Source organism: Mytilus galloprovincialis, chromosome 14, assembly GCF_965363235.1.
Source record: "Mytilus galloprovincialis chromosome 14, xbMytGall1.hap1.1, whole genome shotgun sequence".
NCBI lineage: Eukaryota > Metazoa > Mollusca > Bivalvia > Mytilida > Mytilidae > Mytilus > Mytilus galloprovincialis.
In genome coordinates this window covers 24059629-24086729 of record NC_134851.1, presented here as the reverse complement: position 1 = coordinate 24086729, position 27101 = coordinate 24059629, and the positions used below count along the sequence as shown (strand labels likewise).

The window sequence follows — 27101 nt, the reverse complement described above, 5'->3', positions numbered from 1 at the left end:
AAATCCTTCTACTTACAAACTTATCCAGTTGTTATCTGTCAGAAATATTAAAGAATTGAATAACGTAGGTATATTTCTAAAATCTGCAGAGAAACTTAGAATTTAATTGCAGTAAATAATATTTTTGTTTTCACTTTATTTAAGTATTATATCATTCTCCGCTCGTATTTCGTTTTATGTATTATGTATTATGTATTATGTATTATGTATTATATGTTATTTCATGCACACCTTATATTCATATATATCTCTTGTAAAATTCTTGTATTGGTGTAAAATTGTGTATATGTATCCTATAAGCTGTATTGCTTTCGGAATAAAGTATTATTATTATTATGTCATTACATTTCCTATATAAAATCACTTCGACATTTCCTTCTGTTTATCTACACATGATCGTTGATGGTGAGGATCAATTACATTACAGCGGTATAAACGAGCATAAACCATGAAAGTGATCGCTATATTGATTTTTTTTTTTAATTTCATAGCTCTCTACATTTTCTGTGAGTGCAAAATAGTATATTTGATAAGCAAAATAGGAACAAACCGATATTTAACCATATTAAAAATTGCCGAGAAACGCCTTAAAAAAAGCACACATACAGCACCTAAGGCTGTCACTACTTCTCTGTCTTTTAATAACTTGACGGTGAATTTGATCGATATTTTTCTAAAAAGTTATTTCGCAGTCATTTTCACAAACGTGTGAAAAAAAAGGCTGATCGTATTTTTAAAGGGAATTACAATTTAATATGTTACCCTTTAAAATGGCAGACTTATAAATAGAAAATAGCAAATAATATACCAATATTTTATGAGTTAAATATTTTGATTGTTAAACAAATCTCGTTCAAAATAATGAATACAATCTATTATTGAAATAATTAAATTTCATTCAACCTAAAATCCCAAAAGTAGGTATTTAAATGTCTTGAAAGGATAGAAAGATTACAAATACGTTTTCGTTTATATTTTGTTCAAAATGCAGGCACATGTATCATAAAAACCTATATGACAAATGTACGTTTTCGAATCATGATTACGGTACCATTCAAAAAAGACCAACTCTCCCACACCCTATACCAAGGAAAATGTCGGAGTCACTCCGAAAAACTCCTATATTCCGCTCAAAATGATGGGAGGAATATGGGAGTAATCTCTCCCAAAATCAGGTAAATGTTTATTGTGAAAGCGAGCTCACTCTCTACTTCGTGGAATTAATTGCCTTATCCTAATTTGATCTCTACCGGCACAGGACTGATAGGGTAAAGGTTGAAGTCATAAAGAATTATATTTCCAGTCTACTGTTAGTTATTAGTTTAAGTTTCAAACAGGTAGGTGTATATTTTAAATGTCTTTTAATAATAATAAAGTTTAATTTGTGGTAATAATAAGTCAACATATTTTCGTATTTTTTGTTTGCTAAACCTAAAAATATCTTAACCTTAATGTACTTGCTTTAAAAAGGGATTATAAAATAAAGTGGAATATTTGAAAAACCTACTATTCTACTTCAAAGTTAAAGTTTTTATTTGAAAATTATGTGTCTAAAAGTTTTGTATATGCAAGTAAAAAGGAAAATCTTTCACCATTCATTAGGCATAATAATGGCCCCGTAATAATTATGTAAGTCTATGGCATTTTCTTTTTACGATTTTTAAATTGCTGGAATGAAAGATTTAAAAGCAAAATGTTGTTGTTAATTCTTTCAATTGCATTTAGGTTTTATAGAAAATAAAAACTACTTAATTTTGACCTCGATGTCTTCACCAGTAAATTGATATTTAATTTACGAAATGGACATACGTGTGTAAAAATTACCGGAAACTTCGGCTGAATTAATGAGAGCAGTTTAAAGAAAATCATTCTTTTCGTAATTTAAATCATTCAAGTCTGTAGAAATGTACCAAGGTGGTGAAACAAAATATTTTACTTGTTGGCTCGATGAATCGTGTTACCGTTAAAAAACAACATGATTTTATAAGCCAGTTGATTTTTAAATAATAAACAATCAATGCACCGATATTGCTTATTGAGTAAGTCATAAAAGATTCTGATTGTTGCAAAATCGTCTTTGTTGAAAAACACAATGTATGACCTGACCGCACTGTAATAGAAACACAAAATAACAAGTATTTTCTTCATACCTTTTCGTATGCACGTTTTATTTCAAAGATAAAGAAAACATTTGTTCAATTTTTAATACCGTGATTTTAAAGCACACCTGTGCAATCAAGATCGGTTAAATGTACATATGTAAATTATCTAGGTAATCCGATTATGTTGTCATGCGTCGTTGATTTTTAGTACATCCGATAGGCAATAAACCAATTAACAGCCACGCGGTGTTGGGAGAGAATCTTTGGAGGACTTTGGAAGTGAAATACGCGGTACTCGGAGTGATTCCGAGAAACATGGAAATCGAAAAAAAACGTATCGAATCGATCCATTTGAATGGTACTGTATATGAAATGCACACTAACATTTTTATAACGTGAGAGTACTTCACGATCAGCAGTGCATTTCTTTGTCACTGTTTCTTTAATTTTCTTCCAAGAACATGTCACACGAATAGAACCGCTGTTTATTTAATGTCGAATCCTGTAGTGCACTTCTTTGTCATTTTTTATTTAATTTTCTACTATGGTTTTCACTGTATTCACCTTCCTCTAAAGTTGCAAGTTGACTAAATGAACACTTCACTCAAACATAACTTTTAAAGATAATGTCTCTCTTAAATATAACTATTAAAGATGACGTTTAACTCAAATGTAACTTTTAATGATGTCGTTTTGAACCTAATGAGGTTTTCACTGTATTCATGTGCATTAAATTATAATCTGTCTTTTTCTTATTTGATCGAAAAATTTTGAAATTAAATATCAAAAACAGTAATGGATTGGCAAAACTGTTCAATGGTGCAAATGTTAGCAACACATTATATATCAATCCGACCTTTATATTGGCGTAAAACTGTAAATATGCACCCACATATATCGGCGTCCAACATAATATATACACTGAAAAAGAAATTAAAATAGAAGGTAAAATCCTTAAATAATTTGAATTTAGATAAGGTTGTCGTTTTTCATTGCAGATAATTTTACGAGGAAAATAAAAACGAAAGGAATTGACTATCAAAATGTTATGTACACCTTTTAAAATGAATGATTTTAAGAATGCTTGATAACAGAAATATTTTGGGTTCATTTTGTATTAATAAAATTTGCAAATGAACACATTATTTTTTTTTGCATATGGCTAAATGAAATAATTGCTTGTTTTTATTTGAACCAGAACCAGAAAATAATCTTTTACGGGTTTTTGATTAGAGGGTATAGGTTTAGAATGCCATTTAATCGAATACTGGTCCCAGATTTAAAGAATATCAAAATTGTGTTCAACTGAATTTTAAGTAAATGTTTGCCGCATGCCCAAAGATATTATTTAAGTGTTGTGTAATAGTATTTATGTAACACTGTCATTTTAAGTAACATGAATTGTTGACACTGCTATGTAGTTTGTGTAGTGTGAGAGAAATAAAGTATGTAATGCATTTAGTGTTATTGCTCTCTTCAACCACATGATTAACACGTAGGGATTGTTAACATATTCACTTGAAGAAGTGATCAGTTTAACTGTGTAGACGGCATAATTTATATCACAATTTTTTTTTATTATTATGGAGTTTGTGTGGGTGTTTTATAGCGTTCTCGTTTGTACCTTTTATGTCTGTTTGCTTTATTTACACAATAATGTTGATAACATGGAATATTGTGTGAGAGTCATACACGTGACAAGGTTTAATTAATCATTTTCAACATAATTACCGTTTAATAATGGAGTTTTCATTTTGAATTTTAGTTCAATATTTTTGTTATTCTACTTTTTGTGATATCGATATCAAAAGATTGGACTAAACCCGCCGTATGGACATTCGTCTTATTTTTGTCGATGTATGTTTAATTCTATTTGTGATTTTTGCATTTGGTATTTTCTGTCTGTCATTTTAAAATGAACATTAAAAATTGGTAGGTCCTAAAATTACATTACTTCAATATCCAATCTGAGATTTTAAATGTATCACTTACCACATACTACAACTAATAGTAGCTTTATAGTCCTTATTTTTGCATTGGAAATCACTCTATTCTTAGGAATAATTTCATCTGTAGAAACTATAAAAATAAAAATATTTGGTTAATTAGCGACCGAGTAATACACATTTCAAAACCATACATGTGTATCTTAATTACGAATAACTTGGCTGCCTAATTGAAACACTTCAAATAATGAAACAAATTTGTAACTGTTTGCCCGAAGTCACATTACGATGATATATCCGATAACACTTTGTATTCGATGATTAGAGTTTATATTGGATCAATTTTCCGCAAACACAAGTCCTCTTTCAAATGGTACAGGCTCATGTACTTAGACTTTGCTTAAAGTTGCAATTTTTATCATGTTTATTGGTAAAAAACAGGAGACTTTGAAAAAGATTGTTGTTATATTTCAATCCCTACCACCGTCTAAGACAAACTTATAATAAATAAATAATATATTTATGTACCGATCATCAGAATGTCTACATAATTATTTTATAAAATATCAGTTGTGAGTTTCAAAATACAGCATTTTTACCGATCGTGAGCAAAACGGCTTCATATCGCGTAGAGTAACTAGTATTTGACAATATAAATCGATAAATTATACTGTTTTCAACAATTTACTAAATCTGGGTCAATTCAACGTATTTCAGGTCATGTTTGTAAAGCCATGACATGCAATTTGATGATTTGCTGAGCAGAGTAAAGCGGAAGATGGGGACTTCGATAACATAATTTGCTTTACTGACTTCGTCAAAGTTTAAGGATGAATACTATCGAATAATTTGCTTGTGATAGTAATACTTTTTTTCATTTAAAGAATGTTATACTATTACCATGATTACGTATGAAATTTAATGTACTCTGTGTATCAACAAATTAGGATGACAAATCAATTAAAGATTACTTGTTACCTGTATTGCTTCTGTTTGCCGGAATAAATCCACATTTTTCCCGTCTACGGATTGTAATTAGTATACCAGCATAACAAATGACGTTAATAATGACTGGAATTATTATCATAAGTGTGGTATCAATATAAAGCATTGCCTAAAAAATAAATGAAATCCTTTTGATATATGCCAAACAGTTCAAAAAACGCTGTATATACGTAAACGAATCTTAAAGATAAATATAATTCAGCAATATACTGAATTGCAATTACGGTAGCCTATACTTGCTTGTATCCACTTAATTTGAACCTTGGTGGATACATTTTCTTTTATGTACTTATACATAGTTTTTTGTTATTCTTTCATATACATGCAAATAGACATTACATACTTTTTAATTCATTTCATGTCACTCTATCGTTTTGGTATATGGTAAAGATTATAATTGCATTGTCTGGACCATACACAAATTCCAGTTTATTTCAAATATCCAGCCGAGGGAAATCACAAAATAGTCTTTTGGAAAGTAAAAATTGTGTTAAGATTTTATTTAAGCAAAGGTAAAAAACAATAAAAAAAATGCATAATGTAAAATAGAATAACGTTTTCTTCTTTGCAAGAAGAAGCTTTCAATATTTGCAAGAAGTGGGCGAAGATTATGAGGTACTAACAAAACAATTTGTAAAACGCAATGACCTGCCTCAAATTAATAACATAGTCAGTTCATAAAAGACAACAACTAACAGATTAAATGAAATTAATACAACTCGATTACAATCAGTTCTGTTTTTTCTCTTAAACTCACCTCCCTGTATGGAATAAAATGAACACAAACTATCTTCTCCGTCTTCCAAAACTCAATGTGAACAACGTACTGCACAGCAAGAACTGATCCAGTATTCCATGCTATTGATGCCAACCCAAATCGATACTTTTGTCCTTTAGAGGCTGCAGATAAAGGTCTTACAATAACGTATAGTCTATCTATAGACATTACAACTATCGCATATATAGATGCATAGACTGACCACTGTGAGAAAAATGCGTACACTATATAGCAGACATATTTATTCCAGGTAACTCCAAATTTGTTAAAAACCAACTCCGGGAAAACGTAAAAGAGTCCAAGACAGAGATCTACAAATACAAAATCGTTTCAATTAAAAAAAAATGTATGTCAAAAGCTTTGTAGGGTAGATTAATATTGACTATTGATTTCATTTTCCTCTAGACGATAAACAGCTAGCATTATCGTCCTTCTTTTTACAGTATATTTTAACAGTGTACAATGTCAATGATAGCGAATGGCATAAATGACGTCTACAAACCAAATTAGTCAAGAATGTAGTTATTAATATTCTGTGATGCGAATACGTTGTATATTTTTAAGTTGAACTAGGTTTTAGAAACGGCGCGTACTCTTGAATATGTCCTCTCTTTCACTTGTCATTTTAAAATTGGAAAGTGATGTATGATATTTTTCAGATGAGTACAGGTCTTACAAACAGATGGGTACTGTTTATGGTATCATAGCTTATTCTATAGTATACACGCAACTTTCGCTAATGTCACAGGTTTAAAAGGAGTTGAGAGCTCAAATTATGATTAGCTTCTCAATACTTTAAACACTTGCCAATGCTTTGTTGTCGTAAGTGTCTATTATAATTGGTTTATAAGTAATGTTATAACGTTGAATTATTGTAACATAAATTGACAATGCCATAATTTACGATATAGATATTCTCTTTAGTATCCGTCAATTGAGATGTAATACATGACCACTATTGATTTTCCCCTATCAGTTTTCGTTTAATTTACACTTTTTTAAAATAAGGTGCAGAAATTATCTTTGTTTCAAATAAAGAAATACTTAGCATGAGTTAAGTTTTAAGTTTTGTCCAGTTCTACAGAGAAAATAATCACATAACATGTCATTTAATATTTAAAAACACATCATTATTGGAAGTTATAAAAAAATATTTTCTGCTCTTTTAACCTGTGTACAAGCTTTGATAACCCTGTAACCAGTAGGTTCCAAAATATACTTTGCCCCCCCCCTTTTCCCTCAAACAAGGTGCTTTGAAATACCCAAGCTTTATGCTTACGACGCATGATGACATGTTTATCTGCAATGACATGTTTAATAATTACCAAAACTGTCAATTAAAGGGAATATTTGAATTGACCTTTTTTCGAAAGCAACCGGATGTGACGTATTATTATTTGGTGATATTACACTTCAAACTGTGAACTTTGGTTAACAACATTTTCATTTGATTTTTGTCATTGAAATCATTAATTCGTCTTGACATTTTATGATATTATGCAGGTATTTTGGGAAAATGAAATGGTTGTCCGAGTGTAATTTATGCTTTCAAATGTTGCCTGATACAATATTATTATCGAATTTTGTATCAGTAATAGTTGTAACTAGAATTCAAGCGATTAAAGCGATTATTGTTTATCAATGGTTAGATTCCATAAATATTTTTAAACACATACAGATGGGTGCGGTCCTTACCTTGACAAAAGTTAACTTAGAGTTAACTTGTCTGCTTTTTAAGTTAACTTGAGAATTTTTAAGCAGACCAGCAAGTTAACTTCGTCTACGGTGGACCAGACCTGCGGTCCGCTTTTTTATGACTGCTGCAGACCTCTAGACGGGTCTGCTCCAGACCAGACCTGTGGACAAGTCTGCTTTTGACCAGTCCTGAGGACAGGTGGTCTGCCCAAGACCAGACCTGTGGACAGGTTTGTTCCTGACCAGACCTGTGGACAGGTCTGCTCCTGACCAAACATGTGGTCAGGTCTGCTCCTGACCAGACCTGTGGACAGGTCTGCTTCTGACCAGACCTGTGGACAAGTCTGCTATTGAAGAGACCTGGGGACATGTCTGCTTTTGAAATGTTATCGTTTTTGCGACTTTTCATATCAGACTTAAGCTAGTTAAGTGCTTTATTAAAATATGTATAAACAACATTCGCATTGTTCTTCCTCAGAAGGCCTCTGATAGCAAATGTCTTTACAAGTCAACATGAGGTATCAAAACTACTGAAATTTTGTTACGTATAAATATTTTGAATAAAAGGAGGACATCCTGGCACCCTCAATTTATGCGAACAAAAATTTGTTGTTATTGTATTGCAATATTGCTGTTCATTGTATTATACATTGAATCCTGACATAAAAAATATGGCTGATTTACTATGTGGGTATATAGATTTACATATTAAAGTGCACATATGGTCAGTTTTGGTCTATAAGGTCAAATAATTTTGTTGTACAAGTCAGCATGAGGTATCAAAACCAGTGAAATTTTGCTACATATCAATATTTTGAATAAAAGGAGGACATCCTGGCACCCTCAATTTAGGCGAACAAAAATTTGTTATTATTGTATTGCTGTCCATTGTATTATACATTGAATCCTGACATAAAAAATATGGCTGAATTACTATGTGGGTATATAGATTTACAAATTAAAGTGCACATATGGTCAGTTTTTGTCAATGCAGTCAAATAATTTTGTTATACAAGTCAGCATGAGGTATCAAAACGAGTGAAATTTGTGATATGCTGGCACCCTGAATTAATGCAAATAAAATTTTGTTGTTATCATATTCCAATATATTACTGTTCATTGTATTATACATTGAATTCTGACATAAAACATATGGCTTATTTCCTATTCAGGTATATAGATCTACAAATTAAAGTGCACGTATGGTCAGTTTTGGTCAATGCGGTCAAATCATTTGGTTTTACAAGTCAGTATGGGGTATCAAAACTACTGAAATTTTGTTACGTATCAATATTTTGAATAAAAGGAGGACATGCTGGCACCCTTAATTAATGCGAACAAAAATTTGTTGTTATTGTATTGCAATATTGCTGTCCATTGTATTGTACATTGAATCCTAACACAAAAATAAGGCTGATTTACTATGCGGTATACATGGTATATAGATTAACAAATTAAAGTGCACATATGGTCAGTTTTGGTCAATGCGGTCAAATCATTTGGTTGTACAAGTCAACAGGAGGTATCAAAACTACTGAAATTTTGTTACGTATCAATATTTTGAATAAAAGGAAGACATGCTGAGACCCTAAATTTATGTGAACAAAAATTTGTTGTTATTGTATTGCAATATTGCTGTCCATTGTAGTGTACATTGAATCCTAACACAAAAATATTGCTGATGAACTCTTCGGGTATACATGTTATATAGATTAACAAATGAAAGTGCACATATGGTCAGTTTTGGTCAATGGGGTCAAATCATTTTGTTGTACAAGTTAACGTGAGGAATCAAAACTACTGAAATTTTGTTATGTATCAATATTTTGAATAAAAGGAGGACATGCTCGCATCCTAAATTTATGCGAACAAAAATGTGTTGTTCATGTCGTTATTGTATTGCAATGTAGCTATCCATTGTATTATACATTGAATCCTGGCATAAAAAATATAGCTGATTTATTATGCGGGTATACATGGTATAAAGATTTACATATTAAAGTGCACATATGGCCAGTTTTAGTCAATGCGGTCAAATCATTTTGTTGTAAAGTCAGCATGAGGTATCAAAACTACTGAAATTTTATTACATATATCAAGCTTTTGAATAAAAGGAGGACATGCTGGCACCCTAAATTTATGCAAACAAAAATTTGTTGTTCATGTTGTTATTGTATTGCAATATAGCTGTCCATTGTATTATACATTGAATCCTGACGTCAATCCTGACATAAAAATATGGCTGATCTTTTTTTTTATTTATAGATTGGCAGATGAAAGAGATAAATAATTTAATTTGTGGATAAACAAGCAACGTTTTATGCGTACTTTATTTTCAAATATTTTTATTTAATCCTGTTTATATAACGGAAGTATTAATTTTACTTTATTTTCGATGTTTATACTACGAAACAAAGATATTAAACAAATATTTTTAAAAAGTCGATGTAGAGCGGTCCTGGTTACAAGTTAACTTAGTGTTGAGAAGACCAGTCAAACGTTAACTTGGGAACAGATCTGGTTTTGATCGGATTTGTCAAAGCAAAAGTTAACTTATGTTAACTTTGTGGCAGGACTGGTTTCGAAGTTAACTTATGTTAACTTTACGGCAGTACTGGTTCGAAGTTAACTTATATCAATAGCGGACCTATTTGCAAGTTAATTTTTTGGCAGACATAAAAACAGTCCTAGGACCAAGTCCGCTTTTCAAGTTAACTAGATTTTGGTCCTAGGACTGGTCAGAGCAGTCCTAAATCCGGTCACAGGTTAACTTTGATCAGTCCAAATGACTGGTTATCAAGTTAACTTGCTATACAGCTTAGGACTGCACTCATCGGTATACTAATCATAAAAAAATGGATCGTTAAGAACCGTATGAATTGAAAAAAAAAGATCTTAAGCATTACTTATTGTTTGAATTAATCGATAACTGCAATACAGAATCAATATAAAGAAACTAAAAGACAAACAGTTCTTGACACGAAATACTGCCATTCACATTAAAACATATAACGGGGGAACAACACCAGAAAACAACCGATTGTTCCTTCGTTGTCGTTTGAATCTTGTATGTATTAGGATAAGAATTCAGAAAATGTATGGATATTTAAAATTATATTGTCTGGCGTATAAAATTATAATCCTGGTACTTTTGATAACTATTGTAACTAACAGAACGAACATTTTGTTTTAGAAATCTGTAGTTGACACTTTTAGAAGATTTAAAATGCATTATTTCTAATATAATATAGTTTATTTCATTAAAAGAGATGAAATACAAAATGAATATACAGGTTCATATGCCGGACTCAAACCGTCTTTGCCATGGCAATGAACCAAATATAACGGAGAGGCAATCAGCAAGTTACAATGCACAACTAAAACAAACAAACTCACGACAAACTCCGGGACCAGATTTTGCACAACATGTATCACCAATCGACGGGTGATCTATGAGCTCATAAGGCAAGTAGCAAACAATAATAGTTATACCTGATATTGCAAGGTTAGTAACAAAAAATCCCATCCTCGACTTCTTCTTCCGTGACAGTAACAACACGATAACAAGTGCATTGAATGCTATTATACCAAGGAAAATCACAAATGATATCCATTTTAAAATCACCTACAACACAAAATAGAATTATAGTTTTTACCGATATAACCTTGTTATACACCTATTACATAGTTAATACAAACATTATATACTTCATACCTTACGCTGTTTGTTATTTGAGGAATTTGTTTCTACAATTAAACTTAATTAAGCGCTGCGGAATCAATTCGAAAGGTTGGAATGTTGAATTATAGAGTTCTTCATTATTTGGACAAGTCTTTGTTTCATGACCCTTTGTCGACCTAGATTTTACGGATTTTGCGTGTTATACATGTTTAACGACAATGCATATGTTCTAAAAGAATAAAATTATTTAGTTTGCGATTGTACAAAAAAAGTAAAAAACACAGCTTAAACATGTTTACACCCCAAACAAACATGAGTTAAAAAGTACCCACAATATTTATCAAGTTCTGGTTTAAAATAAACCTTTTTTGGACGAGTTATAAATGAATTTAATAATTTATTGTTGTCACGAAGTTAACAATATTATTTCTTTTTTAGAAAAAATCTCCTTATTACATTTGTTCAGCATCAACTCCTTTAGGCAATACAATGTATTATTTTGACAATTATTTATTATGATTTCCGAAAAAATGACGATTGCATGTTCAAAAAATAAATATCTAATAATGATAACAAAAATAAATAAAAGGCAAATCGACAGATCGTTAATAAAGGGAACAAAGGACATTATAAATAAACACTCAGTTTGTAATATTGAAACAATTTTTTGTTAAAAGATGAGATAGAAACCCAACATTTCCACTCATTTCGTGATAGAGTGTCTTTAGTTTAAAAGCAATAATCAGTCTTGTCAACAAAATATGTTGACAGAAATTCAATATAAGTATTTAACATGCATATGCATCACTTAAAAGAAAATTTGGTTGCGTTTCAAAATTTTATTGAATTTGATTTCCCCTTCGTCTCCATGCATACAGGTTTGACAAATATCACATATGTTGATTGATTTTTTAAAAATACTTGATCATTTGTTCTGATTGACTAGAATTTGAAATTTAGAATCGAAACAACACCACAAAAGCAGTTTGTGACAGATTTTGTTTTTTAATTTACAAGTCTTAAAATGTTAAAATATACAGTATCTGGGTTAATCGGTTTATAATTTAATGAAAAAAAAGCTATCAATCACTTTTAAATTTCAGAAAGTCAGTTCCCATTTTTTGCCTCAATTAATATTTTACAGGTTTGACAAATAATTATAATTTAGTGGAGCTTTCATTTTCAAATCCCAATGTTTTAAAATGTCCCTTATCTAGGCTAATCGGTTTATAATGCAATGGAACAGAAAGCAATCAATATTTTTTCGCATTAAGACAATCAGTTTCCTTCTTTTCAATGACATTAGGTCGTTCCATATGTGAACAATATAAACTAACAGACAAACATACATGTCAAATTAAAATATTTTTTGATTGATTGATGATTTCTTCAAGCTGAATCAGTATAATGAGCTATAAGGCGGCGAAAGACTGATATATTTGTATTTAGATAAAAGTCAAAACAAGACAAACATTTAAGTCATGCCCAAACTCCTAATGCATCAGTTTTTAACACATTAGAAGTTTTTAAAGAGAGACTGTAAAACGATCGTAAGACAATAATAATCACAATTCAACATTGAAAACTAAACATGCAATGCGAGCGGGTCCCACTAGAAGCTGAAGGAGACAGCATGTGCACCAGAAGTGTAAGTTGATCCTGCTTCGTATGAAGCCCCAGTTGTTTTGCACATGTTAGTGCACCTTGTTTTCTGTCAGTAATAGTCAATATTCAATACCAATTAATTGACTCTATTTTCCTTTTTTTATCATACTATTCAAGATTCTGTTATGCGTATCATTCTTAATTTACATCTAGTTTATAAAATGTTTAAAAAAAATATTGATGCTCGTTTACTAACCTTATAATGCTCAGGAGTATCACTTGTTCCATTGCTGTGATTAACATTTGTCGTTGTATTGTTATAATAATCCATACTAGTCTGGTATTTCTTCCTGTAAAACAAAGTTATGTTATGGTTTTGTTTTGCTTTCTGATTAACGGCACAGTACAATGTATCACAAAGATCTGACAACAAGAACTACGCGAATACCACCAATGATGATGCATTGTTTATCTTGCTGTCCATTCATACGATTTGCATGTGAAGAACTCAGACAGCGCTACTAATTGGTATGATTGACGTCTTTACGGTACAGGCATGACACATTCTGCACTGTTCATGTAGACATTTATGAAAATACTTTTAAAAGATGTTTCAGTATCAAAGTAAATGCTTTCTTTGGAAAAAAAAATGTTTGGTCAGGCTAATTCAGATTCGATCAAACATTCAGAACCATTCATATTCTTAGTCGAACTATTGACGACTATTTTTAATTTGGCAGCTATTTTGGATTTTTCAAAGATGGGTCCATTCCTCAATATGTTTAAGTATCTTAACTACCACTTTTCAAAGTAGTATGCTTTTACTATAGATATTTATTATACCAATACATTGATTAAGTCTCTTGACTTTTGGCGGCCATTTAGTGTTTGGCGGCCATTATGAAATTCTTTTAGATGGCTTTCATAACCTAAAATATGTTTTAGCATCATGATTATCTCTTAGCAAAGTTGTATGCGTTTACTATGAAGGGACCAATCAAACCTACATATTGAACACAGCCTCTTGACGAATGCCGGTCATTTTGAATTTTGGCGGCCATTATGGATTTTTTCAGATGACTCTCTATCCAAAAATGTTTACTATCATTATGTCTAACAATGTGCAAAGTTTCATGCTTTTACCATAAAGTGATCAATTGTGCCAAAATATTTGACTTACATTTTAGCTGCTGGACTATACATGCTACACGACCATCATGTAGATAGACTAAACGGTTTGGTAAATGAAAAAAAAAATATATATATATATTTCTCTAATTCTATGGAAATATATTCCTTTCCGAACCCATTGTATGAAAAAAATGTAATCAACGTGTGGTTACCGGTGATCTCAAAAGATGATTGGCTGAGTCAAAGGGCCATAACCTTTCTCAGCTCCCTGAAATGATCAAAATGTTCTAACAGGTTTTTATGAAATTGACATCTTCGTGGAGAGTGGAAGGCACTCGAAGGGGATTTTGGTTTAGAGAAAAAACGAAATTTATCTTTTAATCATTAGAGGAACAGATTATTACATAGGAACGCGTGGATTATCGGATTTATCCAATCTCGATATAAAATTATCAATTTTAAAGTCCTCGCCGAGGCTCGGACTTTAAAATTGATAATTTCACTATCGAGATTGGATAAATCCGATAATCCACTGGTATCAATGTAATAATATATGTATAGTTATATCCCATTTTGATGGATAATTTGATAGCATTACACTTAACTATTATCTGCTTAATTGAATTTACCAAATAGGGATTAGACTATACTTCTGAAAGTTTTAATGGGAAACGCAGCCAGAAATCATTGGCATGTTTAATGATAGTCTTTTTTTTTTATCCACGGCGTTGTTAGTTAATTTCAAACTTTCATTTCTAATGTCCCTCTTGTGTTTATATATTTGTGAGTTTTGTAATAAACGATTACCAAAAAAAAAAAAAAAAAAAAAAAACCCAAAAAACAAACCCCAAAGACATGACATTAATCCGGTAACTGGATATTATCGCTACGTGTAAAACCAGAAGATGGCCTTCTGCTGTTCTCTGCTCTTTTGTATGGTTGTTGTCTCTTTGAGAAATTCTCTATTTCCATTCTCAATTTTATTATATGGAAAGGACCTTTCAACAAATTCATTTAACTGTTTATAAAACCTTGAATTTATCAGAATGTTCTTAAAAACTTCAACTGTATTTCACAAAACCCTCGGAATTTTGAGGCATAAATTATATTTTACCTCATATTTTTTGGGTCTTTTAATGTTTTTGATTCGAGTGCCATTGGTAAGTTTGTTTTATGACGGAACAGGAGTCTGTCGTACACACATGTAATCCTCATAACTTTAATTAGTTAATTTTCCTAATAAGAAAAGACCAATAATACAATACCCTCAAGCATTGTTAATATTTGGACCAAAAACATTTATTAAACATTACATTCAATTAATTATTAGAAAGTATTAGCCAAAATGTAAAAAAATATAATAAAACATGGCAAACAAATTAAATTTGTTTCTAGCGTTATTTCCAATATTAAACAAATCAGTAGAGACGCCTACGATGTGATTTTTTTTTATACATTGGACAGTTTATCAAATGCATTTAAGTTGATAGATTTGTAGCTTAATCTGCTTTAAAACAGATGTTATGGAAATAATTGCTTTTTCTTTTTGTTTCATGTTACTTTTGCTAAAGTGATAAAATACTACAAGCAATAAGGATAAAACATGATTTCTTATTTAATGATTTCAAATGAATGAAACATCTTCGAACGGATATAGAAAGTCACTGAATAAAACCCATTCACGAAATATTCTTCGATAAATGCAACAAACGTAAATCAAGGGAGTCTACTCTTGCATTGCCTTTCACATGTTTAATCGCTAATGCTTGTTTTTTGAAGTATCATGTCGTCAACATAGTGGTGACTGATACCATGATAATTATTCAATTTCATTAGCAAACATTAAAATTTATGTGACCTTGGGTACAACTAGACATTAGGATTAGTTTAACGTCGTTACATGGGTTTCTATGGGATCAGCAGATTTCATATGGGGTTCATGACCTCTGGTTTACTATAAATTGTAAGGGCATTGTTTAATTATCATTTTATATATTGCTCATTGTTATACGAAACTTAGCAAGGAAAGTCCTATCTGCGATACATTTGTTATACTGCTGACACAAATCTTAAAAAAGGTACTACTGTAAGCAACCAAACCGTACACATATTATTGAGAAATATCTATTTATCAGAACTTTGTTAGTAGCGCATGTACCGCTGATTCCTTCAAATTAGGATTTTATCCCTCATGAAACTTGTCAAATAATCTGGTATTTTTAATTGGTACTATAACATTTATACACGACGCGTATTTCAAAACACGTAGAAAGCAAAACAGTTTACTAAGTAATAGGGCACAGAACGTCGAAACAAATCAAAACAAGTTAAATACAACACATCTGTAAACACCTTCAACAAAATGAAAGAATCTAGGTTTATACAGAACGACATTGATAGCAAACACAATTATCTGTTTTCAAAATATCCCGTTTACAATTAGTCTGACAAATAAAGGCAACAGTAGTATACCGATGTTCAAAACTCATAAATCGATTGACAAAAACAAATCCGGGTCATTAATTAAAACCGAGGGAAACGCATTAAATACAAGAAAATGACGACACAACATTAAAATGTAACACACACAGAAACGAACTAAGCATTAGACATGTTAGACAAAATCCGATGCAAATAACAAATACAACATCAAAACTAAATAAGTGAATTTGGGATAGAAAAGTACCATGATACGTCTTATAATAATGTGAATTCACATTCAGCAAAACAGTCTATAAGTTTTTTATAAGTATCAAACGATTTTTTTCCAGTTATAGTGCTTCAAACCAAACACTGTTATGTAACAGTATTCCTTTAATAATGTAAATTCACACTCAAATATAAGAGGAAACAAACGACACAAAAGAAACACAACGTTAAAATGTAACACAAACAGAACCGAACTATAATATAACAATGACCATATTCCCGACAGGTCATATTTTACAAGAAAACAATAATGGGTTGAACCTGGTTTTGTGGCATGCAAAACCTCCCTCTTTTATGGCCATGTGAAATATAACATTAAATGACAACACAACATTACAGGACTACAATACAAATAAATAGGAGAACACAATTGACACGTATAATAGCTAACACAAGGCAACATGTTTACAATTTAATACGTCAGAAGTGCATTTTGAACACACAAGACTTTTTTTTGTAATTTGTTTATCTTTGACATAAAGACAGAAAACAATCAAGCAGGATTACACACATGTACAGTTTCAGGTATAGTCTTAAAGATATTTTAATTATACATTTTTTTTGTTATATGACAACTCTAATACAACAAAATATAACTATAATTTTCGTACCAGTTATAAAATATTTAAATCACCTACGACAGATTGTAATGGCAACCATTTTTTGTCTATATATTCTTTTTGTGTAGGCATAATAGATTTACTATATGTTGTTCTATTCTTAGACAGTATTTTAAATATGCAATACTACCGTTCACAGAAGGTTTTTCTCCTGATTTTTTACAGCTATAAATATAAAATTTTAACATCAACATTATATGTTGTATTACATTATATTGGTCAAAAGTTTCCCCAATACCAAAAGTAACATCTTTTGCCTCTATATGTTTAAGGCTAAATCCATATTTTAATAATAAATATTGAAGTGCTATCCAAATATGTTTGCTGTATATACATTCCCAAAAAATATGCAATAAGCTTTCTTTGGTTTCAGTGCAAAAGGTGCACATTTCTGTTCCTATTAAACCAAATGTATAAAGAAAAGTGTTTGTGTATACAATTCTATGTAATAACTGGAATTGAAAATTCTGAAGTCCACGCAAGACTTACTGGTAGAAGATACAAAAGTTTGAAAGCCAAAACAAGTACAAAGTTGAACAGCACCGAGGACCAAAAATTCAAAAAAGTTGTGCCAAAGACGGCCAGTTTTTTCTGTTAGGTACCAGAACATTCCTATTATTAAGAATAATTTATACTTTTGCAAACAGTTAATTTTATAAAGTTTATTTTATAAAATGAGTATATAAAAGATATACATGATAAAACTGTATTAACTAATTAGGGAAACAACCGAAATACATTACATAACAAGACAAAATCCGACACAAAAAATAAACACACCGAATTAGTCAAAACCTCAATGCCAAGTGAAGTCATATTTGAAATTGTAAAAAAATGACAAAAAAATGAGGTCACATTTGAATTTGTAAAATAAAACATCAAAAATGAAAAAAAATGACGTCACATTTGAATGGATAAAAATATCTGTCAAAAAATAAGATAGAATTAGGATTGATTTAATATTATATTTGTATTAAATACTGATATTTCATTTGATAAAAATGAAAATTGCAATACTGAGGTAGCAATTAGACAATTACCTATATTCTATGTCCGGTTAATTCAGAATCAAACTGCAACCGTAATGCATCGTTCAAATTCCGTTGAACCATGGAAGTATTATATTGACAGGAACTACAACGATTAATTAGGATTGATTTATAACCCGGGTAGCCCAGAAGAAAAGATTTGGAAACTGCCTAATTAGTACGCTGTCGTTAGTTTCTTTTGTGACTATCTGCGATGCCGCGATCATAAATTGACCAGAGATACTTCTTATCAATCACGTGGTTTTAATCGAGACAGCTTAACAATATTACCTGTCGGAAAACACCTTTACTTATTTCAATCACGTCGGTAGACCTTTATTCGTAAACAACTTATTTTAACAAATCGACTGATGCATAAAAAATGAGAATCGGCCCAGAATTAATTATTCTACAACGATTTGAAATAGTGAGTGACATTATTGTATTAGTTTGTGGGTGAAGTTTAAATCGCGATTAAAGTGTGTTCCGGTTACCGCCGATTAACATTAAATATACTTGAGAAATATTAAAACTGTGAAATTTAGAGAAGAATATATGGTTAAGTTACTGGATAATCCTGGAAAGCCGGAATTTTCAGTTTACAATATGAAAATTAATCGAGCAAGTACCATTCAACAAAATACAGCAGAAGAAAACAGAGACCTAACTACGTTATATAGATATTTATATAATACATTTCTGTCCCCTAAAATATGTTATCATTATCCGACCAAATGAAACCGTCCAAATGATACTGGTAAATATTATTGAACAGTCGCACAAGTATTGTATAATATCACTTTACAAATCCTTCAGTCGCAGTACTAAAAAAGTATTTCAGCACATCGGGGTTAAGCTGAACATTTGTATACTAGTATACCAACCAATGATCTTATCCTGGATTTAGAGCGAAGCTTAATAATTTCTACATTTATTAAAAATCTCTTTGATCTTTTAATCTGTTTATCAGAACGATCATTTACAATCGTCTTAAATATGCAGAAAATGTGTGCCACTCAATGGAGTAAAGAGTAGTTATTATATAATCACCACTTGCGATATATATAACATATAGTGCAATTTCTACCGAAAAAAATAATCAATAAAATGGGGTATTTATTCAATAAATTTGGTACAAATTTCCATCGTCAATGTGTGATGACTCACATTAATCTATCAATCACTCAATCGGCAGTGTTAGATAACGGAATCTGCCGAGGTTTGTCGATTGCGGGTTCCTAAGATTTATCACAACTTTCGATTTCTCCGTTTATTTCCGTAATCCCGAAAGCAACCGAGAATGACAATATTGTAGGGCACCACACGCTGGTATGTAAATAATGTGCCATGTTTGAAGCTAATTAACATGTCATTAAATTTGGAGCGACATCGCAGATGAAACATTTGAAGTCAGGTCGTAGTAGTTCCTGTCAATTTAATACTTTATCTAGTAAATAAAGGCGGTGATTAACATTCTTTATCATTACACATGAATATAACCGAAAAGACGTCAAGACATTTGACATAATCCGATGAGAATTACAAATATAACATCAAAACTAAATTCATGAATTTGGGATAGACAAGTACCGGAACAAGTCTTATAGCAATGCGAATTCACATTTAGCAAAACAGTCTATAAGTGGTCTATAAGTATCACACGATTTTGTTCTCAGTTAATGTGCTCCAGACCAAAGACTGTTATGTAACAGTATGCCTTTGTTACTCATTAAATACGACGATTACCATTACGAATTAACGGACAGAATCGGTATGCTAAACCTAGTAAACTTATTTATAAAATCGATAAATAATTTACACCTTTGAATCTTTTAAATGACTCAGACTTGATTAACAATGGTTTGTAGATTTTATAGATACACAGACTATAATAACAGACATAACGGGATTAGTTACGAGTACTTGTTACCAATTTAAAATAAATATGATAAAAACGTTAACTACTACAATGTAAGTTAAGCATGGATGTACTTTAATGGTATAAGATAAGAAAAGAGAATCGAAAGATGCCAGGGTGAAATTTAAACTCATGAATCGAATATAAACTTACTACGTCATGACTATAAAAAAAAGACAAACAGATAAACAATAATAAACAAAACAAAACATAGAAAACTGGAGAATAAGTATCACGAACCTCATTAACCACAGAGCATGATCTCATATGTTTCGGAAGAATAAGTATCACGAACATCATTAACCACAGAGCATGATCTCATATGTTTCGGAAGAATAAGCAGATCCATTCTACACGTGTGGTATCTGTCAGTTTCCTATGTTAGTATAAATCCAGTTACTACACTGATTTGGTAGGCGACATTCGTAAAAAGAGAACAGATGTGTAATGACGACAACAGGAACATACCTGCTCGCATCGGTAAAAAGTGTGTTAGAAGATGACAATAAATCACCGTTATAAAATCTAGATGATGTTCAATAAGTATCAGATACATCAATATGAATATACTTATATATGTTAACCTATATTGTTAATTTCTAAGTCATTTGATCTGTGGGTTGCTGGAAAGTTGTACCACCGGTGATCATAACATATGCTAATAATCTAAATATAGAGTTGATATTTGTGTTTTCAGCATTACAATATTTAATAGCTCCCTTGTCATAAGTTTTAAAAAGATATCTATTAAAAGTAATAGGAAAAACTTAGGAAAACGTGTTATGATTGAATCAATGGTTATATCTTTAAAATAAAAAAAAGACGGTGACAAATCCCTATATGTTATCCAAATTGAACATTATTTAAAGTTGACGGACAATCAATACCTAGCATATGCAATGAAATGGCTAGAGTGAGTGCCAGACGATTTGTTAAGTACACGTTTTACATAGAAATTAGTTACAAACGAAGACATAAACATTGTATAAACGGTAAATCTAATGAGGCGTGGGGTAAAGTTAAGATGTTTGGTCATTCCTTTTCTTCTTGGATTGACTTTGTTCTACAATGCAACAACTTGAACTGCCAACGTTATTGTTAAACAAGTATATTAATCTTATAACAATTATCAAATAAACAATGGGGTTAGGATTGAACTCGTAACGCTGCTTATACATTTTGTACGCCAAGTTTATTCTTTTGTTTGAAACATAACGGTATCTATATTTCAAACAAAACAAAAATAATAAAACTATGACGCATGATGAATGATTTAATACATATAGGCAATCATTAAAAAAGATAAATATGAAAATAAGAATGACAAACTCTTCAATTTAATGATTGTATTGACTACTAATATCAAATACTGTATTTCGGACGGCCCTCTTGTTTCGAGCATTGATCTGATGCCGTTGCTGGCGGATGGATAGCTCCCGAGAGCATCATCAGCTCAGTAGTCAATATATCGCAACTAACACCAACATTAGTTGCGATATATTGACTACTGGGCTGATGATGTTCTCGGAAACTATCCATCCAACTAAGCATTGGGCATGTTTGGCGGATACAGTTGCTTGCGGATTGCTAGTTCCCCAAGCTATGTTGACCTTGTGTGGCTTTGACTAGTTTGTGTTTTTCCTCTTAAGACATAAAAACTTGATTTTAAATTTCTAAAAAACCAGAAAATCTCTTCAGATACAACATTGTACAAGTAGTGTACTAGTTATATAATGACTAATTGCACATATCAAGTCTGAATTATATTGCCGATTAGTCCACTATCTAGCTGTCAATCTAGATGATACCCGATAAAAAGAAAGATTTCAAATACAGCAACCTAAGGAAAATCAAATAAACTGTTAAATAACTTGATTTTTATTGAAATTGCAATAATCATCGTTAGAAGTAACACCGGCGGTTTAACAGATTATTCATTGAATGCTTGTGATTGAAAACTCTTTACTGGGATAACATAACGCTCTCTTATCAATCAATCGTAGACATTTAAGACATACAATTTTGATAATGGCATACAGTGATAGAAATTACATGAGATATATCTTAACCATGTTAACCCTGAGAAAAAATATCTAAAAACAAATCTGTTTCAAGCTGACAAATATGTAGTCATTGCAACATAAACGATAATCAGTTAACTGAAAAAAAAATAACAGATTATACAATCTCCTATTCTGTAACATACGTAAATTGAAATACAAAAAACAATGTAACTGTTTTCAGTAAAAACAGTTATAAGAAGAGAAGCATATGAAAACGTATTATTTGAAGATACAAACATGTATAATTGAAAAATCTGGTTTACAAAAAGATTTTAGCGAGTTATCTGATAAAATTTAACCCTTTTCATTATATCCAAACAACATCGTTGGCGTTATATAAAACATTGTAATTATAACTTGTTCAGTATGGGAAAATAAAAATAAACAAACAAATCCTGATGAGACGTGCCTGGAATTAACTGATTCTATAAGGTTTGTTTTTGACTCTTGAAATAATCATTCTTAAGTCTGAGAAATAGAAAATTTATTTAAAAATCAAATAATGTAAAAATGAAATGCTTAAAATTCAAAGATCTCATCTATCATCGTGAAGGTGACAAAGAATTCACAAAGGACTCTTATTATTGTGCTGTCCTATTTTGATTTTTTTTGTTTTACGTGTTCGTTTTTATTCTGTGGTTAGTAGCCACTTCGGTGTTGACATGAACATCAGTTATATGATCATTTTTATAAATTTACTGTTTGCTAAAGTAAGAATAATACTAAATACTAAGGATTTTATTACCCCAGGCATTAATATCTCAGCCGTATTTGGCTTCCTTTACTATTTTGATCTGAGCGTCGCTGGTAAGTATTATGCAGAGTAAAATATGGTGTATTAAATTATGAGCCTAGTACCTATGATAAACTATTAGCATGTCGAGATGTCTTATTGTAATGTTTTGTTTGTGTATTTCTCTGTCCAACATGTTCTTGCATTAATTATTACTGTTTTCCTGTCATGTGATGTTGGTGTGTTAGTGTTTTATCTAAAATTGCCATGTAAGCGTTAAGTTTGGCTAGCTGCAAAACCAAGTTCAACCCACTATTTTTTTTTTAAATGTCCTGTATAAAATCAGGAAAATAGGACTTGTTATCTAATAGTTCGTTTCTGTGTATTTTGCATGTTAATGTTTCTGTTGTGTCGTTGTTCTTCTCTGATATTTTATGTGTTTCCCTCAGTTTGTTTGTAACTCGGATCGGTTTTTCTCAATCGATAATGAATTTGGAAAAGTGGTGAATTATTGTTGCCTTTATTGGTGTTATCTGTTCAGATTCTATGTATACAAATTAAAATCATATACTATTAACCATATATCTACTATAATTTCACCTTATTACCTAGTCGGATAAAGACCAAAACACGCTTCTTATATATACTTTTGCCGTTTGTGTCCTATTAGCGAATGTGATATACTGACAAACTGAACATTTTCACTACAAGTGATGCATGAATATCAGAGTACGGTTACCCTTATTACGCAACATGTATCGATCTCTTGTAAACAATGCTAGTCCCTTAGTATGTTTGTTGTCCTCATTACCGAATTTTCGCATCATTATAGTAGCTTTGCCTTAATTAAGACTTTCAGAAAATATAAGTGTAAGTTATAAAAGTGGGACGAAAGATACCACAGGGACAGTCAAACTAAAAAATGGAAAATAAACTGACAACGACTGCCTAACAATGAGAGAAAACAAACATACAACCAATAGAACACATGACACAACATAGAAAACTTGAGAATAAGCAACACGAACCCCAACAAAAACTAGGGATAATCTCAGGTGCCCCGGAAGGGTAAACAGATCCTGCTCCACATGTGGCACACGTTGTATTGCTTATGTTATAATAAATCCGTTAGATAGTCTAATTTGGTAGGTCACATTCATGAAAGGGAAGGATTTTGTAGTTATGATGTAATGAACATGTCTGATATCATTATATAACATGGCATGATTCTAACCTCATTTAAGAGAATAAAAAATACCAGATTAAGGAGATTCGCTACTAAGTTTCTAAATAACAAGCTTTTTATAACACTAGTATACATTGACAAAAACAGCAAAAACATATATTTGGGTCAATGTACTTGTTTTCAATATACTTGTTTTAATATACTAGCCATTGGAATTTTCAATGATTTTAGAAGGAAAAAATTCTCTATAGAATATTCATAGCTTTATCATTGAAAAAGTTTAATTTCTCAAAAACTATTTCAAAATAACAAAGATTTTATGAGACTTTTACAGATGGCTTATTACTATACATGTACAAGAGTTATAAAATTACAAAAAAAGGGTCAATGGGCAAAAATTGTTAAAGTATTCAAATGTGGAAAAAACCAGAGGATTCCGAAAAACTGACAAAAATCACAAAACATGACACGCAAACATCTTAAGGTAAATCTTAAGCAAAGATACCTTATCTAAGATAAATCGAACGGAACACCGACATCTCCAAACATTCATTTTGGTAATGAATGAGATAATAGTCTATAAGTAAGTCAGATGTATGCAAAGATGAAAAATGTGGGATCAGTCGAGAACAGGTTAAAGCAACATATTCACCTTATAATGCAATAATTTACACCAAATTCAATATTCATATAGTATTTAACTCGTTCAGAAAATAAGGGTCCGTTTTACTGATAATTTGATACAATCCCTAAATACTATTTAAACTATTAAACGGACTGTTGTTCAGTTCTTGATAGTATTTGACACTGGCGTTTCAGTAATAAGTATGTGTATTAATTGTGTTGTGTATATTATAACGTGTTTGTTAACATGAAGAGCTTCACTGGTAAATTGACATTCAATATGTTTGAAAAATTCATTTGTTGTAATTGAAGATTTATATAAGGTTAATTTGATTTGTTTATAGTTCATCAAAGCTAGCCTGTATTTGAAAGGTTCCTTTTCAGATTTTTTTTAGGAAAAAAAAGACATTTTCAACAAAGGAGCCGACAACAGGCTTCCTACTCTTCAAAGTCTTGCGATATATAGAATAATTATGATACAAATGTATCCATTAGAATAATAAATAAAAAAAGAACAAAACAAATTATATAAAAAAACTACGGTGAACAAACAGTTCACGAAGCATATGATTATCGTCCTTTTTAATTAATTGAACAGATGTATTCTGCAAAATTTAAAAGCCTAATATGATAAACAAACTGACCTGTCAAAGCAAGATGAAAATCCAAGAAACCACTATCTTCTGTTGTATCTTTTAGACTGCTACTCCTTACACTCCTAAACGACGTCTACTATATTTTGTGATATTGATTCAACATTGATCGATATAACTCACATGAAAGAAAATAAAATCCACCTAAACAACAAACCAAATACAGAATTATTTCCAAAAGGGAATTTGTCAATTTTTTTTCTTCAATGAAATGTTACGTGTAACAACAGCAATAAAGCTTTTTCGTGATTATGTCATATATCATTGTTGTTGTGTCACCTTATGTCTATTTATTGACTGTAGGCACAACGATGTAATTGGAAAATGATATATACAAAAACCGAAATAAAGTAGCACGAACATCTGTGACACAGACACAGATCAAGTTTGCTTTTTCACAATGACACTTTCCTTTCTAATAAGCGGTGCATGTATTACTAAAGCACAGGTAAATTATTGTCATTAATTAAAGTGATTGTTATGTCAAAAAATTTAACGAATATAAAATAAAGGGAGAGCTGCTATGAAAAGTACATTGAACATGGCATTAGTAAATGCAGTTATTAAACATACTTTCTGATGATATTTGTCTATGTTAAAAGGCTATTATCTCTTCAGTTAATTATTGCACATAAACTTCGTGATTTATTTTGCCTTTTTAACATTTTTTATATAAGCGTCACAAATGAGTTTAATTGTCAATATAAGGGAAACTATTATTTTATTCTCATACTCTCATATCTCGGTGATTGTATTGATTGATTTAAAGTCGTTCAAAGATGACTGTTCAAATGTAGAAAAGGAAAAAATGACTTTTGCTAATATATGTTGAACGCTTTTGTCTATAAATTGAAAAGAAGATGTTTGGTTTTTAAATAGTCATGTTATAATCAAATTGTATGTTTATGGTTCGAATATCTTCTTTATTATAATAAATTATTCAATAAACATGCAAACTGCAGTAGTAAACTCCAAATTTATTCAAAAAGAGTATAATTGACACAGATGAAAGAGATCATTATATTCATTGTGTTCAGTTAAGTAAATCTTGAGTTATTATCATACCTTTATTGGAACTGAATGTATATATGCCCAAGCGTAAAAAAAAAAAACAAAAAAAAAACAAATTTAATAAGATATATCAAAGACATAATGTTTTTGTTATCTAATTTTTTGTTTCATTATCTGTGCTCTCAAAACATATTTTCTTGATTTCTTGTTTTATAACTGGATTTTCTTTCTACTGGTCAAATTCGTGATTGTGTCGTTTCGGTTATCGCATCACAACTAAGATAATAATGCATAAGTTTTTTTGTTTTACACATGTTTAAATTCCCTGTATCAACAGTATACTTATATTCTCTGTTCAAGTATTTATAAAAAAAAAAATATTGTTTATGCTCTTAAGTGCATGTAATGTAATATAATGATCGAAGCATTTCTTTATGTAAAAAAAAGAAAACCTTTTCTTTTTTTGATAAATAGATAAGATAAATGTAATGTGTAAACGAATTACCTCCAAATCATTTCAGACAGAACATATTTGACAACAAAACTTAATACAAATGAATACCAGACAAATATTCATTATATACAGTGAAGTGAGTAATGGTATTGAACATA

General features: G+C 30.7%; 1 protein-coding gene across 1 annotated transcript; it reads right to left on the bottom strand.

The window, feature by feature from the left end:
• Positions 1–168: 168 nt before the first annotated feature.
• LOC143059233 (cardioacceleratory peptide receptor-like) lies at positions 169–25671 on the bottom strand. The gene is made up of 7 exons (XM_076232718.1): positions 25470–25671; positions 13070–13163; positions 11019–11151; positions 5811–6142; positions 5027–5162; positions 4095–4181; positions 169–3023 (listed from the first exon to the last, which is right to left on the bottom strand). Exons 2-7 carry the CDS (start codon positions 13142–13144, stop codon positions 2782–2784), a joined length of 1005 nt encoding a protein of 334 aa, XP_076088833.1. The 5' UTR covers positions 13145–13163; positions 25470–25671; the 3' UTR covers positions 169–2781.
• Positions 25672–27101: the final 1430 nt, after the last annotated feature.

Excerpts from the sequence above, each read along its gene's own strand:
- LOC143059233 (XM_076232718.1), bottom strand. The coding sequence starts at position 13,144 with ATGGATTATTATAACAATACAACGACAAATGTTAATCACAGCAATGGA. Across the intron at positions 11,152-13,069 it reads ATACTCCTGAGCATTATAAG|GTGATTTTAAAATGGATATC; the intron begins GTTAGTAAACGA and ends TTTGTGTTGTAG. Across the intron at positions 6,143-11,018 it reads TACTAACCTTGCAATATCAG|ATCTCTGTCTTGGACTCTTT; the intron begins GTATAACTATTA and ends TTGTATTTGTAG.